The 20,524-nt window shown below is 49.4% G+C and overlaps 1 protein-coding gene across 1 annotated transcript; it reads left to right on the top strand.

Moving 5' to 3' along the window:
* Positions 1–19,969, top strand: TTLL3 (tubulin tyrosine ligase like 3; the record flags this gene model as incomplete). The annotated part of the gene is made up of 13 exons (XM_080913814.1): positions 1–400; positions 611–702; positions 2,182–2,350; positions 2,486–2,583; positions 5,086–5,214; positions 5,979–6,093; positions 6,868–6,972; positions 7,853–8,048; positions 11,187–11,335; positions 13,109–13,352; positions 15,440–15,875; positions 18,353–18,635; positions 19,361–19,969. The coding sequence occupies 13 exons, from the start codon at positions 1–3 to the stop codon at positions 19,738–19,740; spliced, it is 2,796 nt and encodes a 931-aa protein (XP_080769940.1). The 3' UTR covers positions 19,741–19,969.
* Positions 19,970–20,524: the final 555 nt, after the last annotated feature.

The raw sequence follows: 20,524 nt of genomic DNA, 5'->3' as shown, positions 1-20,524 counted from the left end.
ATGCAGGGCCTCAGTGCGGCGCTTCTCCTGAACGCGGAGCAGCTAGGGCCCGGGACTGCCTGGTACCGCCAGGAGGGCAGCTCGGAGTGCAGCTTGCTCCGGAAGCCACAGCCACCCGAGCTCAGCACCAATTTCTCGTCCCGCTGGCCCTGGGCACCCAACTCCAACTTCCGGCCGCCTGAGAGGGTGCAATGGCCTGGTCCCGCCTCCGCCAGGCCCGAGGTGGCGCGCTGTGGCGACGGCCGAGGGGATTACAGCCCGTTGCCTGCGCGCCACCTAAGCAGCGCTCGCGAGCCGTTTCTGCTCGGTGTTCTAGACCCTGTGAACCCCGAACCCGTCCGCTCCCTGGTCCTCCCGACCCCGGATGAACCCCTGCCTGATGCCCTGCCGCCGCCTGATGGTGAGGCGCCGAGCGGCCCACACCACCCCTGACACCCTATCGGCTGCAGGCAAAGGCCGCCAAGGTGGAAGGGATGGGGAATCTGGAATGCACTAGAGGTTGGGCGTCTGGATATAGGGTGGGGGCAAGGGAGGGCGGGTACCTGGAGTCAGAGAAGTCCCTGGGCCAAACCTCTAGCTTTCTGTGTTCCTGCTCTGCATCTCTCTGCAGATTCCCTACTCCTCTGGCGAGGATTCACCAAGGGACCTCACCACATGGGCCGACTCAGAAACGCCAAAATCCACGTAGAGAGAGCCGTCAAGGTTGGAGGGGATGGAGTGGTGGTGGTTGCGGCAGCTATACTTACTAGTTTGTCATATCCATTTTAAAAATACATAAAAGGCACGCGCGTGCACACACACACACACACACACACACACACACACACACCTGCATCTGCATAGATCTATGTGTTCCCCCACCTCCATTCCTCAGTCCCTCTTAAGGCCCATAGCCTTGGCTGAATCATCTCTACCTGGGATGTACTCCCTAGCTCCCTCAGCCCTTTTCCCTGGAAATTACTCTCATCTTCAACCCTGGTGCCTAGCCAAGTCCTGAAACCCTTAAATTGCTTTCTGTTGCAGCACTGGGTGCCACAGATAGGCCCCACACACCATACCTAGCTGAATGGCTGGCTGGCTGGCTGGCTGGCTCCACACTAGTTTCTGTTGCTTGTTCCTTGGTCTCTGCCTCTGAAGATTTCCCAGGTGTTGGTTTTCCTGGGTCCCTCTCCACAGGCCTCTCTCCTTGAGTTTGGGAGTCCAAGGTCACACCATGCTCTGTACCACCCCTTTCCTGCCTCCAACCCTGGAGATCCTGTTGGATGTTTCCACCCAGAGAGCATGTTAGCAGCTCACACTTGCCTCCTAAACTTCCTTCTGGGTATCATTTTCCCCATCTCTGTTTCAGAAACCATAAAACCATTCTTCCAGTCTCTTCCATCCATCAGCAAATTCAGCCAACATCCATGCCTCCAAAGTTAATCTCAGGCCTAGCACCCCCTCCTCAGTGTCCATGTTACCTCCTTCATTCTGACTATTGCAATCCGTCAGACCATGGCAGCATTCTGAGGATCTGCTCTGTACCATGCCTGCCCCCTCCGGCATGGGTTCTCAATGCAGTTGCATGCAAACTTTTAAAGCCCCTGTTAACTTCCTCCCTTAGTCTGTAATATGCAAGGCCAAATTTTAAGGTCCATGTGGCTCTCCTCCCATTTTCCAGACTTCACTCTCCTAGGCTCAGCTCCTTCTGACTACTTACTAGCCTCTGGACCTTTGCGCAGACCTTTGCACACGCTGCCTCATTCTGCCTGAATCGCCATTTGCCTTTGTCCATGGCTCGCTCCCAGTTTGCCTGGACCATGTATTACTCTGGAGGCTGGGAATACTAGTTAGAATGTATGCTTAGCATGTACAAGGCCCTGGTCTCAGTCCCCAGCACCAAAAGAAAGGAAGAAATCTCTGCTCTGTCACTTGACTACTGTATGATCTTGGAGAAACTGTTTAGCCTTTGTGTGCCTCCACTATGTAATTAAAATGCAAATTGTTCTTAATGGTGCATGTAACTGTTTACCGAATAACAGGTACTCAGTAACATAAGCTATGCGTGTTTATTTTTTTCCTTGTTTATAAGCTGTCTCCTACTGGGTTATCAAAATTCCCTGAAGGCAGACATCCTGTCTGGTTCACCATTGCCTCCTATATGTCTGATGCTGAAGCGAGTTACTGCCTCTCATCTTATAGCAGAAGAAGATCTTTATGATTCATGGCCGATACCCAGTGATCCGGTGTCTCTTGCGCCAGAGGGGCTGGGTAGAGAAGAAGATGGTGCATCCCCCAGGCACAGTCCTGCCACCACCCCAGAAGGATCTAGACAGCTCCATGCTGGGTGATAGTGATGCCACAGAGGATGGTGAGTAGCTCCCTCCTTGTCCACAAGCTGTGCTTTCTTAGTCTTTTTCCTGTGCTCCCCATGGTCCAGGGCTGACACCTTAAAGGGCTGTGTCGCACAGACACAGTTCCATGGAGTCATCCTTCACATCCACAGAGGACGAAGAAGAGAATGAGGTGTTTCGGGAGTCGCAGCTGTTGGACTTGGATGGTTTCCTGGAATTTAATGACCTAGATGGGATACATGCTTTGATGGTGAGGACTCTGGGGGTCAGTACAAGACAGAGGTGGGGGTGGCAGGAAGCTTGTATTCAGAGAAAGAACATCTAGTTGGGTGACCTTGCTTCTCTGGACCCAGCTTCCAGTCTGAGAAAACAGATTGCTTTTCTAAAGGACTTGGGTGGGGCTCAGATGAACACATCCTCTAGGTGACATTCATTGATGGTGTTTCCTGCCAAGTACAGACTACTTTGCTCATCTCTATCCCTAGCCCTTGTCAAATGAAGGCTATAAGAAATGGCTTTAAAAGCCACAAGACAAGCAAAGGTGATGCATCCTCAATAAAGGGAAGGCCTGAGTTCAAGCTCCAGAACCCATGTAAGGTGTCAGGTGTGGTGGTGAAAAGCTTTCAATTTCAGTGCTAGGGAGGCAGACACTGGCGAACCACTAGGGCCAGCCTGCATAGTGTCCTGTATTCGCTCTAGTCCAGTGAAAGTCGGTAAAATCAAGATGAGTCAAGAGTACTGGTTGCTCTTCCAGAGGTTTGATTCTCAGCACCCACATGATGGCTCATAACAGTCTATTAACTCCAGTTCCAAGGAATCTGTCACCCTCTCCTGGCCTTCCTGGGTACTGCATGAATTTGGTACACAGACATACTTGCCAGCAAAACATCTGCATGAAATAAAAACAAATATACACTTAAAACCCAAACCCAAACCAAAAAGCTGAGATGGATGCTGGATTCAAGATTGTATTCTGGCCTACACACACACACACACACATACACACACACACACACACACACACACACACACACACACACACACACACTCCTATACATGGAATTATACACATAAAAACTTGAGAGATGCTGGTGAGCTGGAGGGCATGGATGCTGAAGAGAAGGCACAAGCTCAGAGCTCAGCCCCACCCAGACTAAGTGAACTATAGGGAATTGCCATTTCTTTTTCTTTTTTCTTAGCCACCCTCCCCCCATTTCTATGTATGATATGTTTATGTGTGAGTATGGACCAGCACTTGCCATATACACATGTGGAAGTCAGAGGACTCTCCTTCCTTCATGGCTCCCAGGGATCAGCTTAGGTATTATGTGCTGAGCCATCTAGCTGACCGAAACCATTTAATTTCTGTTTCTGTAATGAAATTCCCTGACCAGAAGAAACTTGGCATAGAACATTTAACTCTGAGTTCCAAGTTACAGTCAGTCACAGCAGGATCCCAGGCAAGTGGGATCCTTTAATCCCAGCACTTGGGAGGCAAAGACCAGCCTGGTCTACAGAGTGAGTTCCAGGATGATTAGGACTACATACACAGAGAAGGCCTGTCTTTAAAAACAAATGAGGACTGGAGAGATGGCTTGGTGGTTAAGAGCACTGACTGCTCTTCCAGAGGTCCTGAGTTCAAATCCCAGCAACTACATGGTGGCTCACAACCATCTATCATGAGATCTGATGCCCTCTTTGGGTGTGTCTCACAACAGCTATAGTGTACTATATATAATAAATAAATCTTTAAAAATGATTTTTTAAAAACCAAACAAATAAAAAAAATCTTTGTTTAAAAAAAAAAAAAAAAAGGTAGGGTCCTAGTACACAGCTGAGTTCAGGCTGAATTTGAACTCAAGGCCCTCCTTCCTCGGCCTCCTGAGTGCTATAGTTACAGGAAGCACCACCGCACCCATTTTGAGCCTTGTTCTGAGTGTCTTCTGAATCAGTTCCTTCAGTCCTCCGAATACAACCCTCAGACGATGGTACTGAAACACAAGAGTGACAGACCCCACAAGCACACCCACAGACCTCAGCTCAGAAACAACATGAACTGCCAGCACACAGCCTTTCCCCTTTCTATTTACTTATTTTATTTGAGACAGGGTTTGCCTGTGTAGCCCTGGCTGTCGTGGAACTAACTCTGTAGACCAGGCCAGCCTGGGACTCAGATCCACACCTGCCTCTGCCTCCCGAGTCATGGAATCATAGGTGTGGATCTGAGTTCACACCTGGAGTCATCTTTCTTGACACAGAGATAATGGGTTCAAGAAAGGTAGGGTGGTTTACTGTAGTCCAGCACTTGGTAAGCAGAAGCAGGAAGATCATGAGTTAGAAGCTAGCCTGGGCTACCTAGCAAGAGCCTGTCTCTAAAAATAAAGAACAGAGTCTGGCTGATCATCATCCTGTGTCTGAGAGTTGTAGGAAGGATGGAAAGGTTGGGCTCATACTGTGTGCTCGTTGGTCAGAGTCATTGTCCTTCCACTGAGAAAATCCATGATGATCACAGAACAAGGTATGGTTGGCATCGTGGCGTGCAGCTTAGTTACTGCCTTCGGACACGAGGACAAGTGGGGGCTGGAAAGCCAGATGCTTTCTGCTCACCCAGCATATGCTCTGGAGCACATGACTTCTCATGACATATTCAGAGATGGGGGAGTCCAGTGGACACTTTGGATACCATTCTGTACCAGAGAAGTTGCCTCCCCTGACCCCCGCCTCCATGTCTCCATCCTTCCCTTCCCTCCAGTCCCGCATGGTTCGAAATGAGACCCCCTACCTCATCTGGACCACTCGGCGTGACGTGCTGGATTGTCGATTCCTTTCCAAGGATCAGATGATAAACCATTATGCCTGTGCAGGCTCCTTCACTACAAAGGTGGGCATCCCAGGGAGTCCAGGGGAAGCCCCAGTTCCTGCTGGACTTGTAGGTCAGAGGAGATTCTTCAGAGAACACAGATGTTCTTGGGTTTACATGTAGTTCTCAGACTCTGACGTATGCTGACATGATAACTGTGCACTCATTGCCCATGGCATCTGGTGTGAGCAAAGGGGCTCTGGCCTCCTAAACAGAGCATGTCTGTCTCCTGGCTTTATTGAGTCTTATCTGGATTTCTCAGCTAGCGGCGCCACCTCTCCAAGCCTCCACTTTCTCATCTTTAGATGGGAGTGTCTGAACAGCCTGATGTGTAAGGTTTTGCTAAAGATGAACGCTTTAGTCAGCATTATCTGTGTCAGTGGTTCTCAATCAGAGTTGCACCCTGGGCATTAGATCTTTACTTTCAGATTGTTAACAGTAGCAAAATTACAGTTATGAGGTGGAAATGAAAATAATCTTATGGTTAGGGGTTTGCCACAACATCAACTGCATATAAAAGGTTGAAGCATTAGGAAGGTTGAGAACCATTGAACCTGGGTGGTGGCTTCCTGAGTGGAGCATTGATGGAAAAGGGTGGGTGAAGGGACCAGGGCCTTCTCAGCTGGGCAAACCTGGAGATGGCTATCCAGTCAGGCCTAGAAGGTGGGTTCGAGGCTCCAGGCAGGGTCTTCCATTTTCCTGAGTGTCTGGGCTATACTGCATGTGGGGGAACCCCCTTGACACGATCTGGGTCCTTCCTGGTGCTCCAGCAGCTGTCTCCATAGGTGGGCCTTTGTCTCAACCTCCGGAATCTGCCATGGTTTGATGAGGCTGATGCTGACTCTTTCTTCCCACGATGCTACCGACTTGGGGCAGAGGATGACAAGAAAGCCTTCATAGGTAAGGGGACTCCAATCCCAGGCCTGGCTTCCTCATGCTATCTGCCCCACAGTGGAAAGTAGCAAGCCTCCCCTAGTGCCCTCACCTACTCTGTAGACTTTGTTCTGTAACCCCAGCCCTTTCCTCCCAGTAATTCATGAGCCTCCTAGCTTGGCCAACCTTAGCATTCAGAGAAGCCTATGGAGCCAGGCTTGTCCCCTACAGCAGGCTCTAGGGGCGGTGGGTTGGTTCTGCCTAGGGTCTAGATAAGTTGCTGCCTGTACCAGGTTCCACAAAAGGCTATGGGTCTGGAAGGGAAAGTAGGTTCCTGCTTCAATGTGGGTTCTGAGTTCAGAATTTGGATCCAGATCAGATGGCAGCTTTTAAATTATGTCCCAAACCTGAGATAGAATTTAGGCCACGGTCTGATTCTCAGGTTAGGATAACTATCAAACACCTATAACACCTGTAATCCCCACAGTGGAGAGCAGAGGCAGGATGGCCACAAATTTGAGATCAGCTTCTTCTTCATAGTGAGTTCCAAGCCAGACAGCTTGAAACTGCAAGACCCTGTCTCAGAGAGAGAGAAGAAAAGAAACTGGTCCAGGCCACTTGTAAAGACGATCTAGCCACATTGTGGGTCTGATGTTTAATAGATGGGTTAGGAGCCAGGTGCTAGAGTGAGACAGGTAAATGAGGTTCTGGATCCAAAATGGAACAAGCCATGGTAAGGTTCCAGAACCAGGAGAGGCCTGGAGCCTGGGGGCTGAGCAGGGTATCCCTGCCTGGGAGCAGAGGACTTCTGGCTGACAGCTGCCCGCAACGTCCTCAAGCTGGTGGTGATGTTGGAAGGGAAGTCACAGCCCACCTCCATCCAGGCAAGAGAGGAAGAGGCCCTAGGTGAGTGCTGTGGTTCCCTCCCCTCCCACAGGTATGTGCCCATCTCTCATTCCCTCATCTGCACGGTTAGGACATATGACCAGACTGCAGCCTTTGCCTCCAGCCTCTGCCCCTCTTCCAGTCTGTGAACATCTTTCGCCCAGCCTGCCCCTGTTACAATTAGTTCATTCAACCATCCTCCCCCAGGTTACCCCTTGCCTATCCCTTCAGCTGTCAGCCATGTTACGTCCATCTTTCCACTCCCACCTTCCTTCCTGTCCTCATACAGGTCCATCTGTCTGACTTCCTGTCTGCTTGTCCATCCTCTGTCTACCACGAATCATCCTGAAATCTCTCTACCCTTATTCCTACCTACCCCACACCTGTCATTTGTTAATTGCTCAGCCCTATAATGGGCCTGATGGACCACTTTAGAGAGGCAGACAGAGACCACATGGCCCCACCCCACTTGTGAGAACCATTTCATGATCTCTCTGGAGGACGAACAGGAACACAGCAATGTACAGATGTCCCCCCAAGAAATCCTGAGCCTGAACATAGGGAACATGTGGGAGGGGAGGGGGCACAGGAACCCTCTGCATGCTGGTCTAATCTATACAGTTCCCCTCCCTCTCTGCAGTAATGGGGCTCCATGGCTAAGGGACTCTGGGAAGGAATGGGCAGCTTTACTGGAAGGAAATGCTAGGGTTGCAGGGGAATTTAGAGCAGTTTCAGGTGACTGAGAGGCATGTCCCAGGGTGGCTGGGGATCGAGTTCACACTGGGCCTCCAGTGTCTTTAGGGCGAGGCCTCAGGTAAGTGATAGGTCAGCAAAGAGCGATGGCATGTGTCACATTACCTGCTTTGAAATGGGTTGTTTACTTGTCCGTCTGTCCCTACAGAAGATACACAGCCCAAGAAACAGGAAAAGAAGCCAGTGACAGTGTCCCCAGACTTTGTGGATGAGGCTCTGAGTGTGTGCGAGGAGCACCTCAGCAGCGTAGCCCACAAAGATATTGACAAGGACCCCAACACCCCGCTGTACCTCAGCTCCGATGGTTGGTCCCTCTTCCTTCAGCGCTACTACCAAATAGTCCAGTAAGTTCCCTACAGGGCAGGGCTCTGAGCATGGGCCGGGATTATAGTCAGACCCTCAGATGGAGATGTAGCTCAGCCCCAGCCCTTCCACCTCACCCCTCTTTTTTTTTTTTTTTTTTTTGTCCTGGGCTCTTCTACTCAGGAACCCTCAGAGGCTCCCACTGGCGCCATCAAAGAGAACAGTCAGCTTCTTCCACTTAGCGCTGCACAGGCCCAAGCTTGGGTTGTCAGTACACCTAAATTCCAGTTCTTTTCTTTCCATCCCCCCAAGCTCTATGACCCCGGTACATCACCGAGCTTTCCAAACATACTTTCTCTTGAATGCAAAATAAGAGTTTAAAAATAGCATCCACCTTGGAGTACAGTATGAGCAGGATCGGCTTGTGCTGTCCACTCAAAATAGGAATCTTAGGCATTTCGATTTGATCCTGAGGCCATCTGTCACTGCCTGACACAGGATGCTAATTCCCATAGGAAGGAAGCAGACATCACAAGACTGGGGTTTTTGTGGCCAGTCACATTTGGAAAACATTGAATTAAACATGGTGAATTTAACAAGTTTCTTTGATGCAAAATTCAGAATCTTTTAGCGTGAGAGGGTTGGGAAGAACAAGGGTGATGTTTTGGAACTGGCTTTGGGCACAGGTGTTTGAGTAACAGAAGGCGGGACGTGGGGTGCAGCCGGAGAATGTGATGAGCACCACCTGTGTCTGTCAGTGCGCCAGGCTCCAGAGCCGATGCTCTATGGTCACAGCCCTGGGGTGGAAGGCTTGCAAGCCAGGTGGGAGCACTGAGGGTCTCACGTGGGCCGTGCTAACCGAGAGAAACAGATCGAAGGACTTTGGATAAATGATGTAATGAGGAGGCCCACAACTGCAGCAAACAACTAGGGTCTTCCTAAACAGCAGACAGTGACAACAGGGCTACCCTATGCTTTTCCCTTAGTGCCAGGGAACATGAAGCCATTTTATCGGTTTCACACCAATGGGGTAGAACTCAGGACCCCAGGCTTAAGCAAGTGCTTTACTAAGTGAGCCACACCCTAGGCTCTCTTTTCTTTTTGATTGGTGTACGTGAGAGCCAAGGTGTGGTATGGGGGTCAGAGGATAACCTTGTGAAGTTGGTTCTCTCCTGTTAACACAATTGAACTCAGGCTGTCAGGTTCATGTCTCCTTCCCCCACCCCCTTTTTTTGTTTTTTGTTTTTTGTTTTTTTTTTTTTTTTTGAGAACGGGTCTCACCATGTAGCCCTGGCTGTCCTGGAACTCCCACTGTAGACCATGCTAGCTATGAACTCTGCCTCCCAAGTGCTGTGATTAAAAACCTGGCTAGACTCAGATTTCTTAAACTAAGAATTATCAAAGATCCTTTTTTATTTCCAATGTAGAGGCTGTTGAGAATCCCCCAAAAGTTAGAGTCACATAAAACCCTCAGAAAGCAATTAAGAGCAGACTGGGTGGCTGGCATTAGGCAGCTGAGGCAGGGAGATCACTGCAAGTTCAAGGCCAGCTTGGGCTAATAAGGAGCCTTTATCTCCCCCAAAAGAAAGTTCCCACAGGTGAGTGATTCCCTCAGCACCACATTAGGACTTCCTCCTCAGTTCAGACAAGCCCATGTGAAGCTAGGCAGTAGTGAAGCACACCTTTATCCCAGCACTCAGGAGGCAGAGGCAGGGAGATTTCTTGAGTCTGAGGCCAGCCAGGTCTACAGAGTGAGTTTGGGGACAGCCAGGGTTACACAGAAAAACCCTGTCTGGAAAAACCAAAACCAAAATCAAAGCCAATCGAAAATACAAGCCCATGTGGGCTGGAGGAATACACCAGTCTGAGGGCACTAACTGTTCTTTTAGAGATCTGCATTGGTTTCCCATGTCAGGTAGCTCACAACCACGTGTAACTCCAGCTCTAAAGGACCCATTGCGTCTGAGTCTGCACGCACCTGCACTCGAGTATGTGTGTGTATGTGTGTGAGAGAGAAAATGAGAGAAAATGATTCCCCCCCAATATGAAATCATTCTGAATGAACATTTTCAAATTCCTTGTATCACTCCTAGGTGACACTTTCCTGTGCCTCAGTGCAGATTTACTGTAGGAAAAGCTCTTGAGGAGCTAGGGAGTGTCCCCCAGAGCCCTCTGAGCCCCTTTGTCTGGCCACTTTTGTCCTTGGTATTTCTTATAAAAAGAAGGCTATGGTGGAGATCAGGGTGTTAAAATGAGGTTAGCACCAGGTTAGCATCTTTGTAGTTTAAATGAGGCAGCCCTCTGGGACAGTGCATGAATTATAGCTGAGGACACTCCATCCTACAGGGAACAGGGTCCCTCCCTTTCCTGTGAACCCCTGTATGCCAAATTCTTTCCAGCTTCCAGAGCCAAACCATTTAGTCAATAGATTTGGAGAATGCCAGCTAAGTGGTAGGGGTGGAGGGCTGGGGGGACAGCAGGGGGAAAAGGGTTAGAGGGGTATGTGTGGGAGAGGGAGATACAGCAGAGGGCAAACCCACAGAAGTTGGTCTTGCAGGCTCAACTTGTGGCCCAGAGGACAGTGTGTGCTCAACCTAGTTGGCCTTGGTTTCAAGCCCTGGCACCACACACTAGAAAGGCCAGTAGGAGAGGACAGGCAGTAACTGAATAAGTGGATGTGTGGTGTGGGACAGTGTGTGGCTGGAGAGAGAAAAGTCCTGGTGAGGCAGGATACAGACTCACCTGAGCAGACCAGAGAGAGGCTAAGAAAGGACTGACTGTCTGCCTTAAATCCAGATTAGGAGGGTCAGCCTCTGAAAACATCTTCAGTCAGGTATTTGCACCAGGGCTCAGTCACTAACACCCCGCCCCCACTTCAGTTGGCATTTCCCCAAGACTGGCTAGGGAAGTTAATACTTCTTAGGTTACTGAGAGGATGGACCAGAACAAGAGAAGTCCTCTCCAGGGTGCTTGGCTCAGTGAGAGCTGCCCCATCCTCATTAGGAATGAAGGTGGCATGGAGAACTGGGGAGGGACGTGGTCTGGATAGGCTAGGTGTCTCAGGGACGGGCATGAGCAGAGCAGGTTAGAGCACAGCTGGGGTGGGGTAGGGCTGTGTCTCCTATCCTCTCATCTGGCCCCAGACCCCATCCTCCTCAAGTCCCACTGTCTCCATACAGTGAAGGGGCAGAACTCAGCTACCTGGAGGTCCAAGTCCAGCGCTGTGAAGACATCCTACAGCAGCTTCGGGCTGTGGTACCCCAGATAGACATGGAGGGGGATCGGAACATCTGGATCGTGAAGCCCGGAGCCAAGTCCCGAGGCAGAGGTGGGGTAGCAACCTCTTCTTCCAGTTTTAGTACCTTTATCTACTACTAGAAGCCTGGGAGGCTAATCTGTCCCACTGTGAGTTTGAATCTCAGCTCTTAATATGGTGTTGTGACCTTGAACAAGTCAATTTGCCTCTCTGAATCTCAGTTTTCTGATCCTCACCTTTATTGAATCAAATCAGTGTATCCACTGTGTGCACAGGAGAGTCCAGCATCAGCCCAGCCTTTAAAGAGGGCCTCCCAAGAAATAGAAAACTTGTATGATATTCTTAATTGAAAAAAGTCCACGTGTAAAAGGTGAGTGAAGTGTTATAAAGTAAACACTGTGTAGCTCCAGTTCCAGGAAATGCACAAAACAGACATATCGAAAACACTCATGCATATAAGATAAAAATGAACAAAAGGGAAAGTGTATATAATCCCAAGTGGAAGCAAAAGCATCATTCAAGGCCAGCCTTGTCTACACAGTAAACGTGAGGCCAGCCTGGACTACATAAGACACTGTCACAAAATAAAAGGGGGGAGGAGAGTGGGAAAGCAAGCTGAGCTTGGTGGCACAAGCCTTTAATCGCAGCACTTCAGAGGCAGAGGCAGAGACAGAAAGGCAGAGGCAGATGGATCTCTGTGAGTTTGAGGCCAGCCTGGTTTATATAGTGAGTTCTAAGACAGCCAGAGCTACATAGTGAGACCCTGTCTCAGGAAGAAATAGAAGAAGGGAAGTGAGAAAAACAAAAAGGAAAGAAGACATGTGTGCCCTTGGATGTATGAGCTGTAGCCAGAGATGGTTTGCACAGGTGACTAGTAACAGGTAAGGTGACATCTGCTGAACTTTCCCCCACAGCCTCACAAAGCCCCATGGGAGCCCATGAGAGCCTAGCACAGATAGGTGTGGAACCCAGAAAGCTCCAAGGATCTGGCACAGCAGCTGGCTTCACCCTGTGTGCCTTTCAGTTTCCTAGTTTTAACTACCGGAGGGAAATAATGTCTGACATGCTCAACACTATCTAATGGGTTTGTTTTTTAAGTGAATGCTTTTGGCATGTACCAACTTAATTTTTTTTTCAGATTTTTTTTTTTTTTAATTTATATCAGTTGATGTCTTCAGACACACCAGAAGAGGGCATCAGATCTCATTGCAGATGGTTGTGAGCCACCATGTGGTTGCTGGGAATTGAACTCAGTACCACTGGAAGAGCAGTCAGTGCTCTTAACCACTGAGACAGCTCTTCAGCCCTATCTAAATGTTTTTACATTGTGTGTGCCTAAGAATGTCAGAGCTCTGTTCTAGTTCTAGGAACTGAAGTCAGGTGATCAGCCTTGGTGACAAGTGCCTTTACCCACTTTGCCCTTACTTATTTTTTAACTTTATTTGTACGTGCTTTGCCTATTTGTTTTTATGTGCACTGTGTGTATGCCCACTGTCCATGGAGACCAAAGAAGGTACCAGAGCTCCTGGCACGGGAGTTATAGCATATGAATGCTGGGTTTCTCTGCAAGAACAGCAAGTGCTTGTAATGCTAAGCCATCTTGCCAGTCTCCAGCCCCCAGTTAAATTTTTACCAGTATATAGAAAAAGTTTATTAAACAGTTAATTAGAAAATTATTTAAATTATTTGCTAGAGGGAAGTTGGTTCTGACTAGGGGAGAGGGGTGCAGCCTTAATGTTTAGCTGGATTCTGTGGGGCTGAGAGCTAATAACAGGATCACCCATGGTCCTCTGGCACTTCTGACCATAGCCTGACTGCTTGGTCCCTGACTGCCTGTCTCCTCAGGGATTATGTGCATGGACCACCTGGATGAGATGCTGAAGCTGGTGGACTGCAATCCCATGGTGATGAAGGATGGCAAGTGGATTGTGCAGAAGTACATCGAGCGGCCCCTGCTTATCTTCGGCACCAAGTTTGACCTGAGACAGTGGTTCCTGGTAACTGACTGGAACCCACTCACCGTGTGGTTCTACCGGGACAGCTACATCCGCTTCTCCACACAGCCCTTCTCCTTGAAGAACCTGGACAAGTGAGCCCACCTTCCACCTCCCCTGACTATCCGGTCTAGTGGGGAGGTCAGCAGACAAAGGAGTGAACTCTTAGATCTAGGCTAGATTTCAGACCACAGACTCTGCAGGTAAGGAAGCAGGCTACACACACACACATACACACTTTTTCCATCCTGAAGAGCTTGCAGGGTGCCTTTGGGATACAGGAGTGAACAAAACAAGATCCCAGATCTCAAGGGCTTACATCTTAGCAACTTCATGTGTAACTATGGCTAACAGTATATGCTAGAAGAGCCATTCTCAACTGCTTCATGCTTTCACCATTTAATATAGTTGTAAGGAAAGATGACAGGGCACCAATAAAAGGAAAAGTTACTGAAAGGAAAAGTCACAGGGCACCAATGTTGTGAAAAGACGAAGTCCCGGGTTTTGGCACCAATGTTAGGGGAAGGATGAAGAGAGTGGGAGGCAAGAGAGATGCCTCTGTGGGACCCATGTTGGGAATCCCTTCCCCCTGAGGGACCAGCCACACAATGGTATAGTAGAGAATAGAATTTATTCAGGTCATGGGAGAGTTAAGAGGGTGGTAGAGGCAGAGAGAGAGTAGAGGAGTAGAAGCTGGCCATGAGCATGTGGAGGGAGGGGGTGAAGGGAAGGGGAAGAGGAGGGGTAGGGGTAGGAGGGGTAGGGGTGGGAGAGCATGGCTGCAAGAGGCCAAGAGGCCTAGAGAGGCAAGAGAGAGAGAAGGGGTCAAGCAGCCTCTTTTATAGTGTCAGGTCACTGGGGCGGAACATACCTGGCCACTGCTGGGTAATTGAGGGGTGGGGTATACCTGGCTGTTGCTAGGTAACTGAGGGTTGGGGTATACCTGGCTGTTGCTAGGTAACTGAGGGGTGGGGTATACCTGGCTGTTGCTAGGTAACTGAGGGGTGGGGTTTACAGAATCCCAACAATAGTTCCTTATGTGTGGTAACCCCTGACTAAATTTTTTTGTTGCTACTTCATAACTAATTTTGTTATTGTTATGGATTAAAGTGTAAATATCTGTGTTTTTTGATGGTCTTAGGCAACCTATAAGTTGAGAACCACTGGGATAGAAGGTGATACGTGTTACAAAGAAAATATAGATCTAGGTAAAGGCAGACTAAGACAAACTCGAGAGAGGAAAGGCAACTTGTGGTTTGTTTGTGGGATGAGAAGATACTTTGATGAGGCCTCAGTTACAATTCCATCTCTGCAGCATCAAGTTGTGTGCCTCTGGAGAAGTAAAAAACTACTTAAGACTGTTCTAGCAGGGCACAATGGTCCACGTCTGTAATCCCAGCACTTGGAGGCTAAGTCAGGAGGATTTTGGGCTTAAGGACAGACTGGGCTATATAGTGAGAGTCCACTCTAGAGATGAAACAAGCCAGGTGTGGTAGCTCTTAACTGTAATCCCAGAACTTGGTAGATCAAGCCAGGTACAGTAGTGGCTGTCTGTGATGCCAACACTTGGAAGGTGAAAGCAGGGCGATCGAGTGTAAACTGTCATCCTCAGCTACCTGGTAAGTTTAAATCTGGCCTGGGCTACGTGAGACCATCTCAAAGAAAACGACCAGCCTCAGTTTCCACATCTGGAGACTGGAGCAGCAGTACAGTGTAGCTGTTTATCATTAAGCATTTCACATGGCATAAGTCTTTTGCTTGGTTGTATCATAGTAATTTTCAAAAACAATGGAGTGGTGGGTCATTGCCATTTTAGAGATGTGAGAGCCAACAAGTTAAATGGTTTGCTTGGGACCTCCCAGTTAATCACTGGTGAAACTGGGGTTTGACCACCCTTTCATGACTCGGGGTCATTCTCTCTCTCTATCTTATTCCCTGCCACACACAGAAAGAGTGAACTGGGAGTAGGCAACTGTGGCCTATCTGCAACACCCGAGTGTTCTGAGATGACTAGCCCTGGCTTAGGTGAATGGGGTGGGAGTTGGGCAGCACACATTCTGTCCTATTGATCTTTCAGCAGAGGCCTGTCTAGGTTAAGCTCACAAAATGGCTGACCCCAGGACTTTGAAGCCCTGAGGTTGGGTAGGGCTCCAGGGCTGAGCCTGACTCTGTCCCATTCTAGCTCTGTGCACCTGTGTAACAACTCCATCCAGAAACATCTGGAGGCTTCCTGTCACCGGCACCCAATGCTGCCCCGGGATAACATGTGGTCCAGCCAGAGGTTTCAGGCCTACTTGCAGGAGGTAGATGCCCCAAAGGCCTGGTCCAGTGTCATTGTGCCTGGCATGAAGGCTGCTGTGATCCACGCCCTGCAGACCTCCCAGGACAACGTGCAGTGCCGGAAGGCCAGCTTTGAGCTCTATGGGGCTGACTTTGTGTTTGGGGAAGACTTCAGGCCCTGGTTGATTGAAATCAATGCCAGCCCCACCATGGCACCTTCCACAGCTGTCACTGCCCGCCTCTGTGCTGGTGTGCAAGCAGATACCCTGCGTGTGGTCATCGACCGGCGACTGGACCGCAGCTGTGATACAGGAGCCTTTGAACTCATCTATAAGCAGGTAAGATGCTCCAGCACTTCCCAGAGGCAACCTCACAGTCCTGGGATCTGCTGTGAGACATAGTTCAAGACTGGGTTCCCGTCCTGACCCCCACAGGTGTCTTTTAACAAACACTTCTCTCTGGCCTGACTCATCTGTGAACTGGAGGTTACTGTCCTCTGAAGGTCATCAATGCCATGAGTTCATATTCAGAAATACCTTCAGAGGCTCTGGGACATCCTCAACCTCTAATCGCAATCCAAACCTCTAGGTAGCCTTATTTCCTGTCTATAAAAAAAGACTATAATTGAATGGAACACTTTGATCTGCCTCTGGGGTGTTGCTAGGGTTTTAGACACAGAAGACAGCTTTAACTACTGTACTTGCCCAGTAAAGCTGATGGCAGCTCCATCAAGGCCTATCAAGAGTCGATTACTAGTGTCTGTTATTATTGTTATAATAATTATTATATTATTCATCTTTACCAAAAACAGATTTGATCCTGCTTATTTATAATAAGTATAGGATTTAAAAAAATTTTTTTGTGTTATATATAAGTACACTGTGGCTGTCTTCAGACACACCAGCAGAGGGCATCAGATCTCATTATAGACAGTTGTGAGCCACCATGTGGTTGCTGGGATTTGAACTCAGGACTTCTGGAAGAGCAGTCAGTGCTCTTAACCGCTGAGTCGTCTCTCTGGCCCGTATAGGATTTTTTCTTTTTTCTTTTCCTTCTTTCTTTCTTTCTTTTCTTTTCTTCTTCTTTTTTTTTTGTATAGGATTTTTTTTTTTTTTTAACCAGTCAAAAACATTGACTTACCTGGTAAGTTTGAATCTGGCAGAGGAAAGGGGAAAAATGAAGTCCTTGCCATTTAAAATTGATCAGAATTTTCATAAGGCATGACAACACACACCTGTAATCCCAGCATTTAGGCTGCAACAGGAAGATCAGGAGTTTTAGGTCATCCTTGGCTATAAAATGAGTTTGAGACTAACTTGGGCTACATGAAGCCTTGTTTCAGAATAAACGAGCAAAATACCGAATGGTTGGATGCCTGTAAAGATTGATCCAGGCATTTTTCAGATGTCTTTTGTCCCCAGATATCTTTTATTACTGATCTGATTTTGAGGCCAATGTGCATCTGGGGTGGTCACACTGTACCTTTTCTCTCTGATCTCTTTGATCTAGGACAGCTCCACAGTTTCTTTCTTGGCACCCTGATCCTTTAGAGGCCAGGCTGGTCAGCCTGTAGCGCTGTCCCACATGCTGTCTTATCTGATTGTCTCCTTGTGCTGTTGAGATCAGTCTGTTTTCTGACTGCCCTGTGAACTAGAAACTAGGTTAACTTAATGAGGTTTGGAGTAGAGATTTTTGGCAAAAAAATACCCCACTTAAGTGATGCTGGGCACTCCTCTGACCACCACAAGGCACAACCAGCAGACTCTCCTAACTCTTGATGTCAAATTTGACCTTGGGCTAAGGTGTCTGTATTATTATCTATTGTATTTGAGTTTGTGTATGTGTGTGGTTGCACATGCCACACACACATGTGGAGGTCAGAGGACAACTTGTGAGAGTCAGTTCTCTCCTTCTACCCCATGGACCTTGGGGATTGAACCCAGCAAGTACCTTTATCTCTGTCAACACTGACCTCTGCCCCAAAATTACTAATTACTTTGTCTGTTTGTCCATTTTCCTTTGCTAACGACAGAATGCTGTGGACCAGTGGTTCTCAACCTTTGGGAATCAAATGATCCTTTTACAGAAGTCTCCTAAGACAAATCTGAATATCAGATATTTACTTTAAGATTTACAACTGTAGCAAAATTAGTTATAAAATAGCAATGACATAATTTGATGGTGGGGGGGTCACACAGCAGCAGGAACTATGTTAAAGGGTCACAGCATTAGGAAGGTTGAGAACCGCCGTCCTACACAATATAAATTATTCTGAAAATAATTTGGGCTAGAGAGATGGCTCAGCAGTTAAAAGCAGTAGACAGCTCTTAAAGAGGACCCAGGTTCAGGTCCCAGCATCCACGTCTGGCAGCTCCCCATCGCCTGTAATCTCTCTCTATTCTTAGAAGGCTACTCTGACCTTGAGGCCTCACTGAGGACAGCAGAGGTACTATGCCTCCCTCTTCTTAGTATTCACTGTAGGAATTTCATTTCCACATAGGAAGCCATGGCTCAGTTCTGCCGGTCTCTGGCTGCCCATGGCATGAAATCGATTGAATTCTAACACAGGCCAGAAGTTGCCTTGGTGGACAGTGGGGGTTGGGTGTTTGTCTGCATGGCTGTGGTTTTCTCCTTTTCTGGCTCCTTTGGGCTCTGTGACCATAGGTCCTCTAAATCCTGAGGATTGAAGGAACTTCCTGTTTCTCAGATGTGCCTCTTGACCAGATACCCCAGAAATTGGTTCTATCTATCTCTGCCTTGGGCCCTGATTTCCAGCACTAGTGTCTGAGATGGCCGTGTTCTCTCCTGTCCATAGCCTGCTGTGGAGGTGCCCCAGTACGTGGGCATCCGGCTCGTAGTGGAGGGCTCTACCATCAAGAAGCCCGTGGCAGTGGGTCATCGGCGGACAGGGGTCCGCTCATCACTCCCTCATCTGCTGACCCAGCAAGGCTCTGGGGAAAGCAAGGACTCAGGCTCTCCTACCCACAGGCCAGCCTCTAGGAAAAATGCTAGGGCCGAAAGCCTGGGAAACACTGAGAAGCCAGAAACTACTGCCACCACCTCGGTCCCTGGAAAGGGGAAGAAAGGCAAGACAAAAAGTGCCACAGCCCTGGTGTGCCTCACCCTCCAGAAGTAGGAGCCCCCCAACATCAGGGTGGGCCACATTTTCAACAGGTCACGGGGTGTGAAAAAGCCTGAGACCTGGGGTAAAACCACGTTCCCAGAATATTCCCGTCCTCCCAAAGCCATTGCTACCGGCTCTCCAAGCTCTTCCCAAGTGTCTGGGCTTACCCTCCTGCCAGGAAGCCACAAGTGATAGCCAAGTATGAGATTGCTCACCAAGTGTCTTTAAATATACAACCAAATGAGTATTCCAAAGTAGTCACCCTGCCAGGCAGTTAGACCAGAAGATGCCAGGGCTTGGCCCTGGAGTGCGCGTCCTGAGAGTCCAGACCTCTGCTGCTGCCCTGGCCAGCTTTGCCCTCTTCTCTGGAGAAAGGCGCTGCCACCATGCCCTTCCTGCACCCCCTTAGCCCTCACAACACCCTAGTGAGGTAGGTGCTATTGTCCCCATTTTCCAGCCGAGGTAGCAGGAAGTTTAAGGACGTTGCCCGAGGTTGCACAGCTCAGAAGGGGCAGAGCTGGGATGCAGACCCAGGTCTGTTGGACCCCCAACCCTGTGTTCTTCCCACTGCCTCTGGAGGAGGAACTGGGAGGGGCTCCATCTGCCCACACCTCCCATCCCCACCTCTGCACATACCCTGTAAGAGAGCTGGTCAGGCTGCGGCCTAGCCCAGCCCTCACCGCTTCCCTTCTCCCACAGCCCCTTTCCACTTCCCTAGCCTCCATGCCAAGGCCTGGCTGCCTTCTCCCCGTGTGCACCGACCCAAGAGCCAGGTCCTCAGACTCCAGCATGGCCAGCTGGTGGGCTCTAAGGCTCTGTCAACCACAGGCAAGGCCTTGATGACTCTACCTACTGCCAAGGTTCTGATGTCCTTCCCACCTCACCCTGATCTCCAGCTGGCACCTAGCATGCAGAAGCCAAAACAGGTGGGCTTCGAGCTGCACTGCACACCCTGGCGGGTAGTGCTGAGCAGTGGGACTGGGGCAGAAGGGCACAGACAGTGGGCAGCACTCAGACCAAGCAGCGCACCAGGGAAGGGCTTGTCTTCCACAGAACCCTGTGCCAAGACAGAGGCCTGATCATCTCTCTCTTCCTCCCCTTCTTTACACCGAGGCTGCTATTCCCCTGCAACTCCGAGGCTGCCACCTTGGAAGTGCCTCGTGGCCTTTGCCTTTTGAAGCCGGACTTCTTCCTAGCATCCACAGGAAAGTCAAGGCCAAAGGCAAGTTCAAGGCCAGACTCGGCAAAACACCCAGGGCTGAGGCATACCCCACGAAGAGGCTGAGCCTCCCCAGTCCCATCACCCTTATTTTGGTATCCCAAAGCCTGAAGCCCATAGTGGCCAAAAGGCTAGAGAAACCCCTGCTCTGATCGTCACTGCCCCATCCTGGATTCAGCATCAAATTAAAGTTTATGCAAGTAAAGTTCTCTGGGCTTGGCTTGGCTACTTGAGGCAAGGCTCAGAACACGAGCTGTTCAGCAGAGCCTCCTCTAGTGATGGGTATTAGCTTTCTCTGCAGGAAGTCTGTGGGGAAGAGCCTGCAGTACACAGATGAGTCTGAGCAAGGAGACATGGCTTGCAAAATGGTAGTATGTGGAAGGCCAGCCATCAGGGTGCCCTCCTCCCAAGGACAGGCTGGGTTGACAGGATGGCCTCTGATGGGCCTTCCCTAAACCTCAGCCCTTCTCTAGAAGGTGCAGGTCTGTGTCTTCCCTCCGTGAGGGGATAGTCATGGCATTTCCCACTCGTGGAGGGTTGGTGGCTGGCCCTCCAAAGCAGCATCTACCTGTAGCCTGTGGACGTGCTGTGGGGAGTTGAAATTCAATGAGCCATGTCCTCCAAGGTCAGAAGAGTGTACGTCT

The sequence above is a fragment of the Micromys minutus genome, assembly GCF_963924665.1.
Source record: "Micromys minutus genome assembly, chromosome: 3".
NCBI lineage: Eukaryota > Metazoa > Chordata > Mammalia > Rodentia > Muridae > Micromys > Micromys minutus.
The sequence above is the reverse complement of the archived record's forward strand: the minus strand, read 5'-3'. Positions and strand labels throughout refer to the sequence as shown.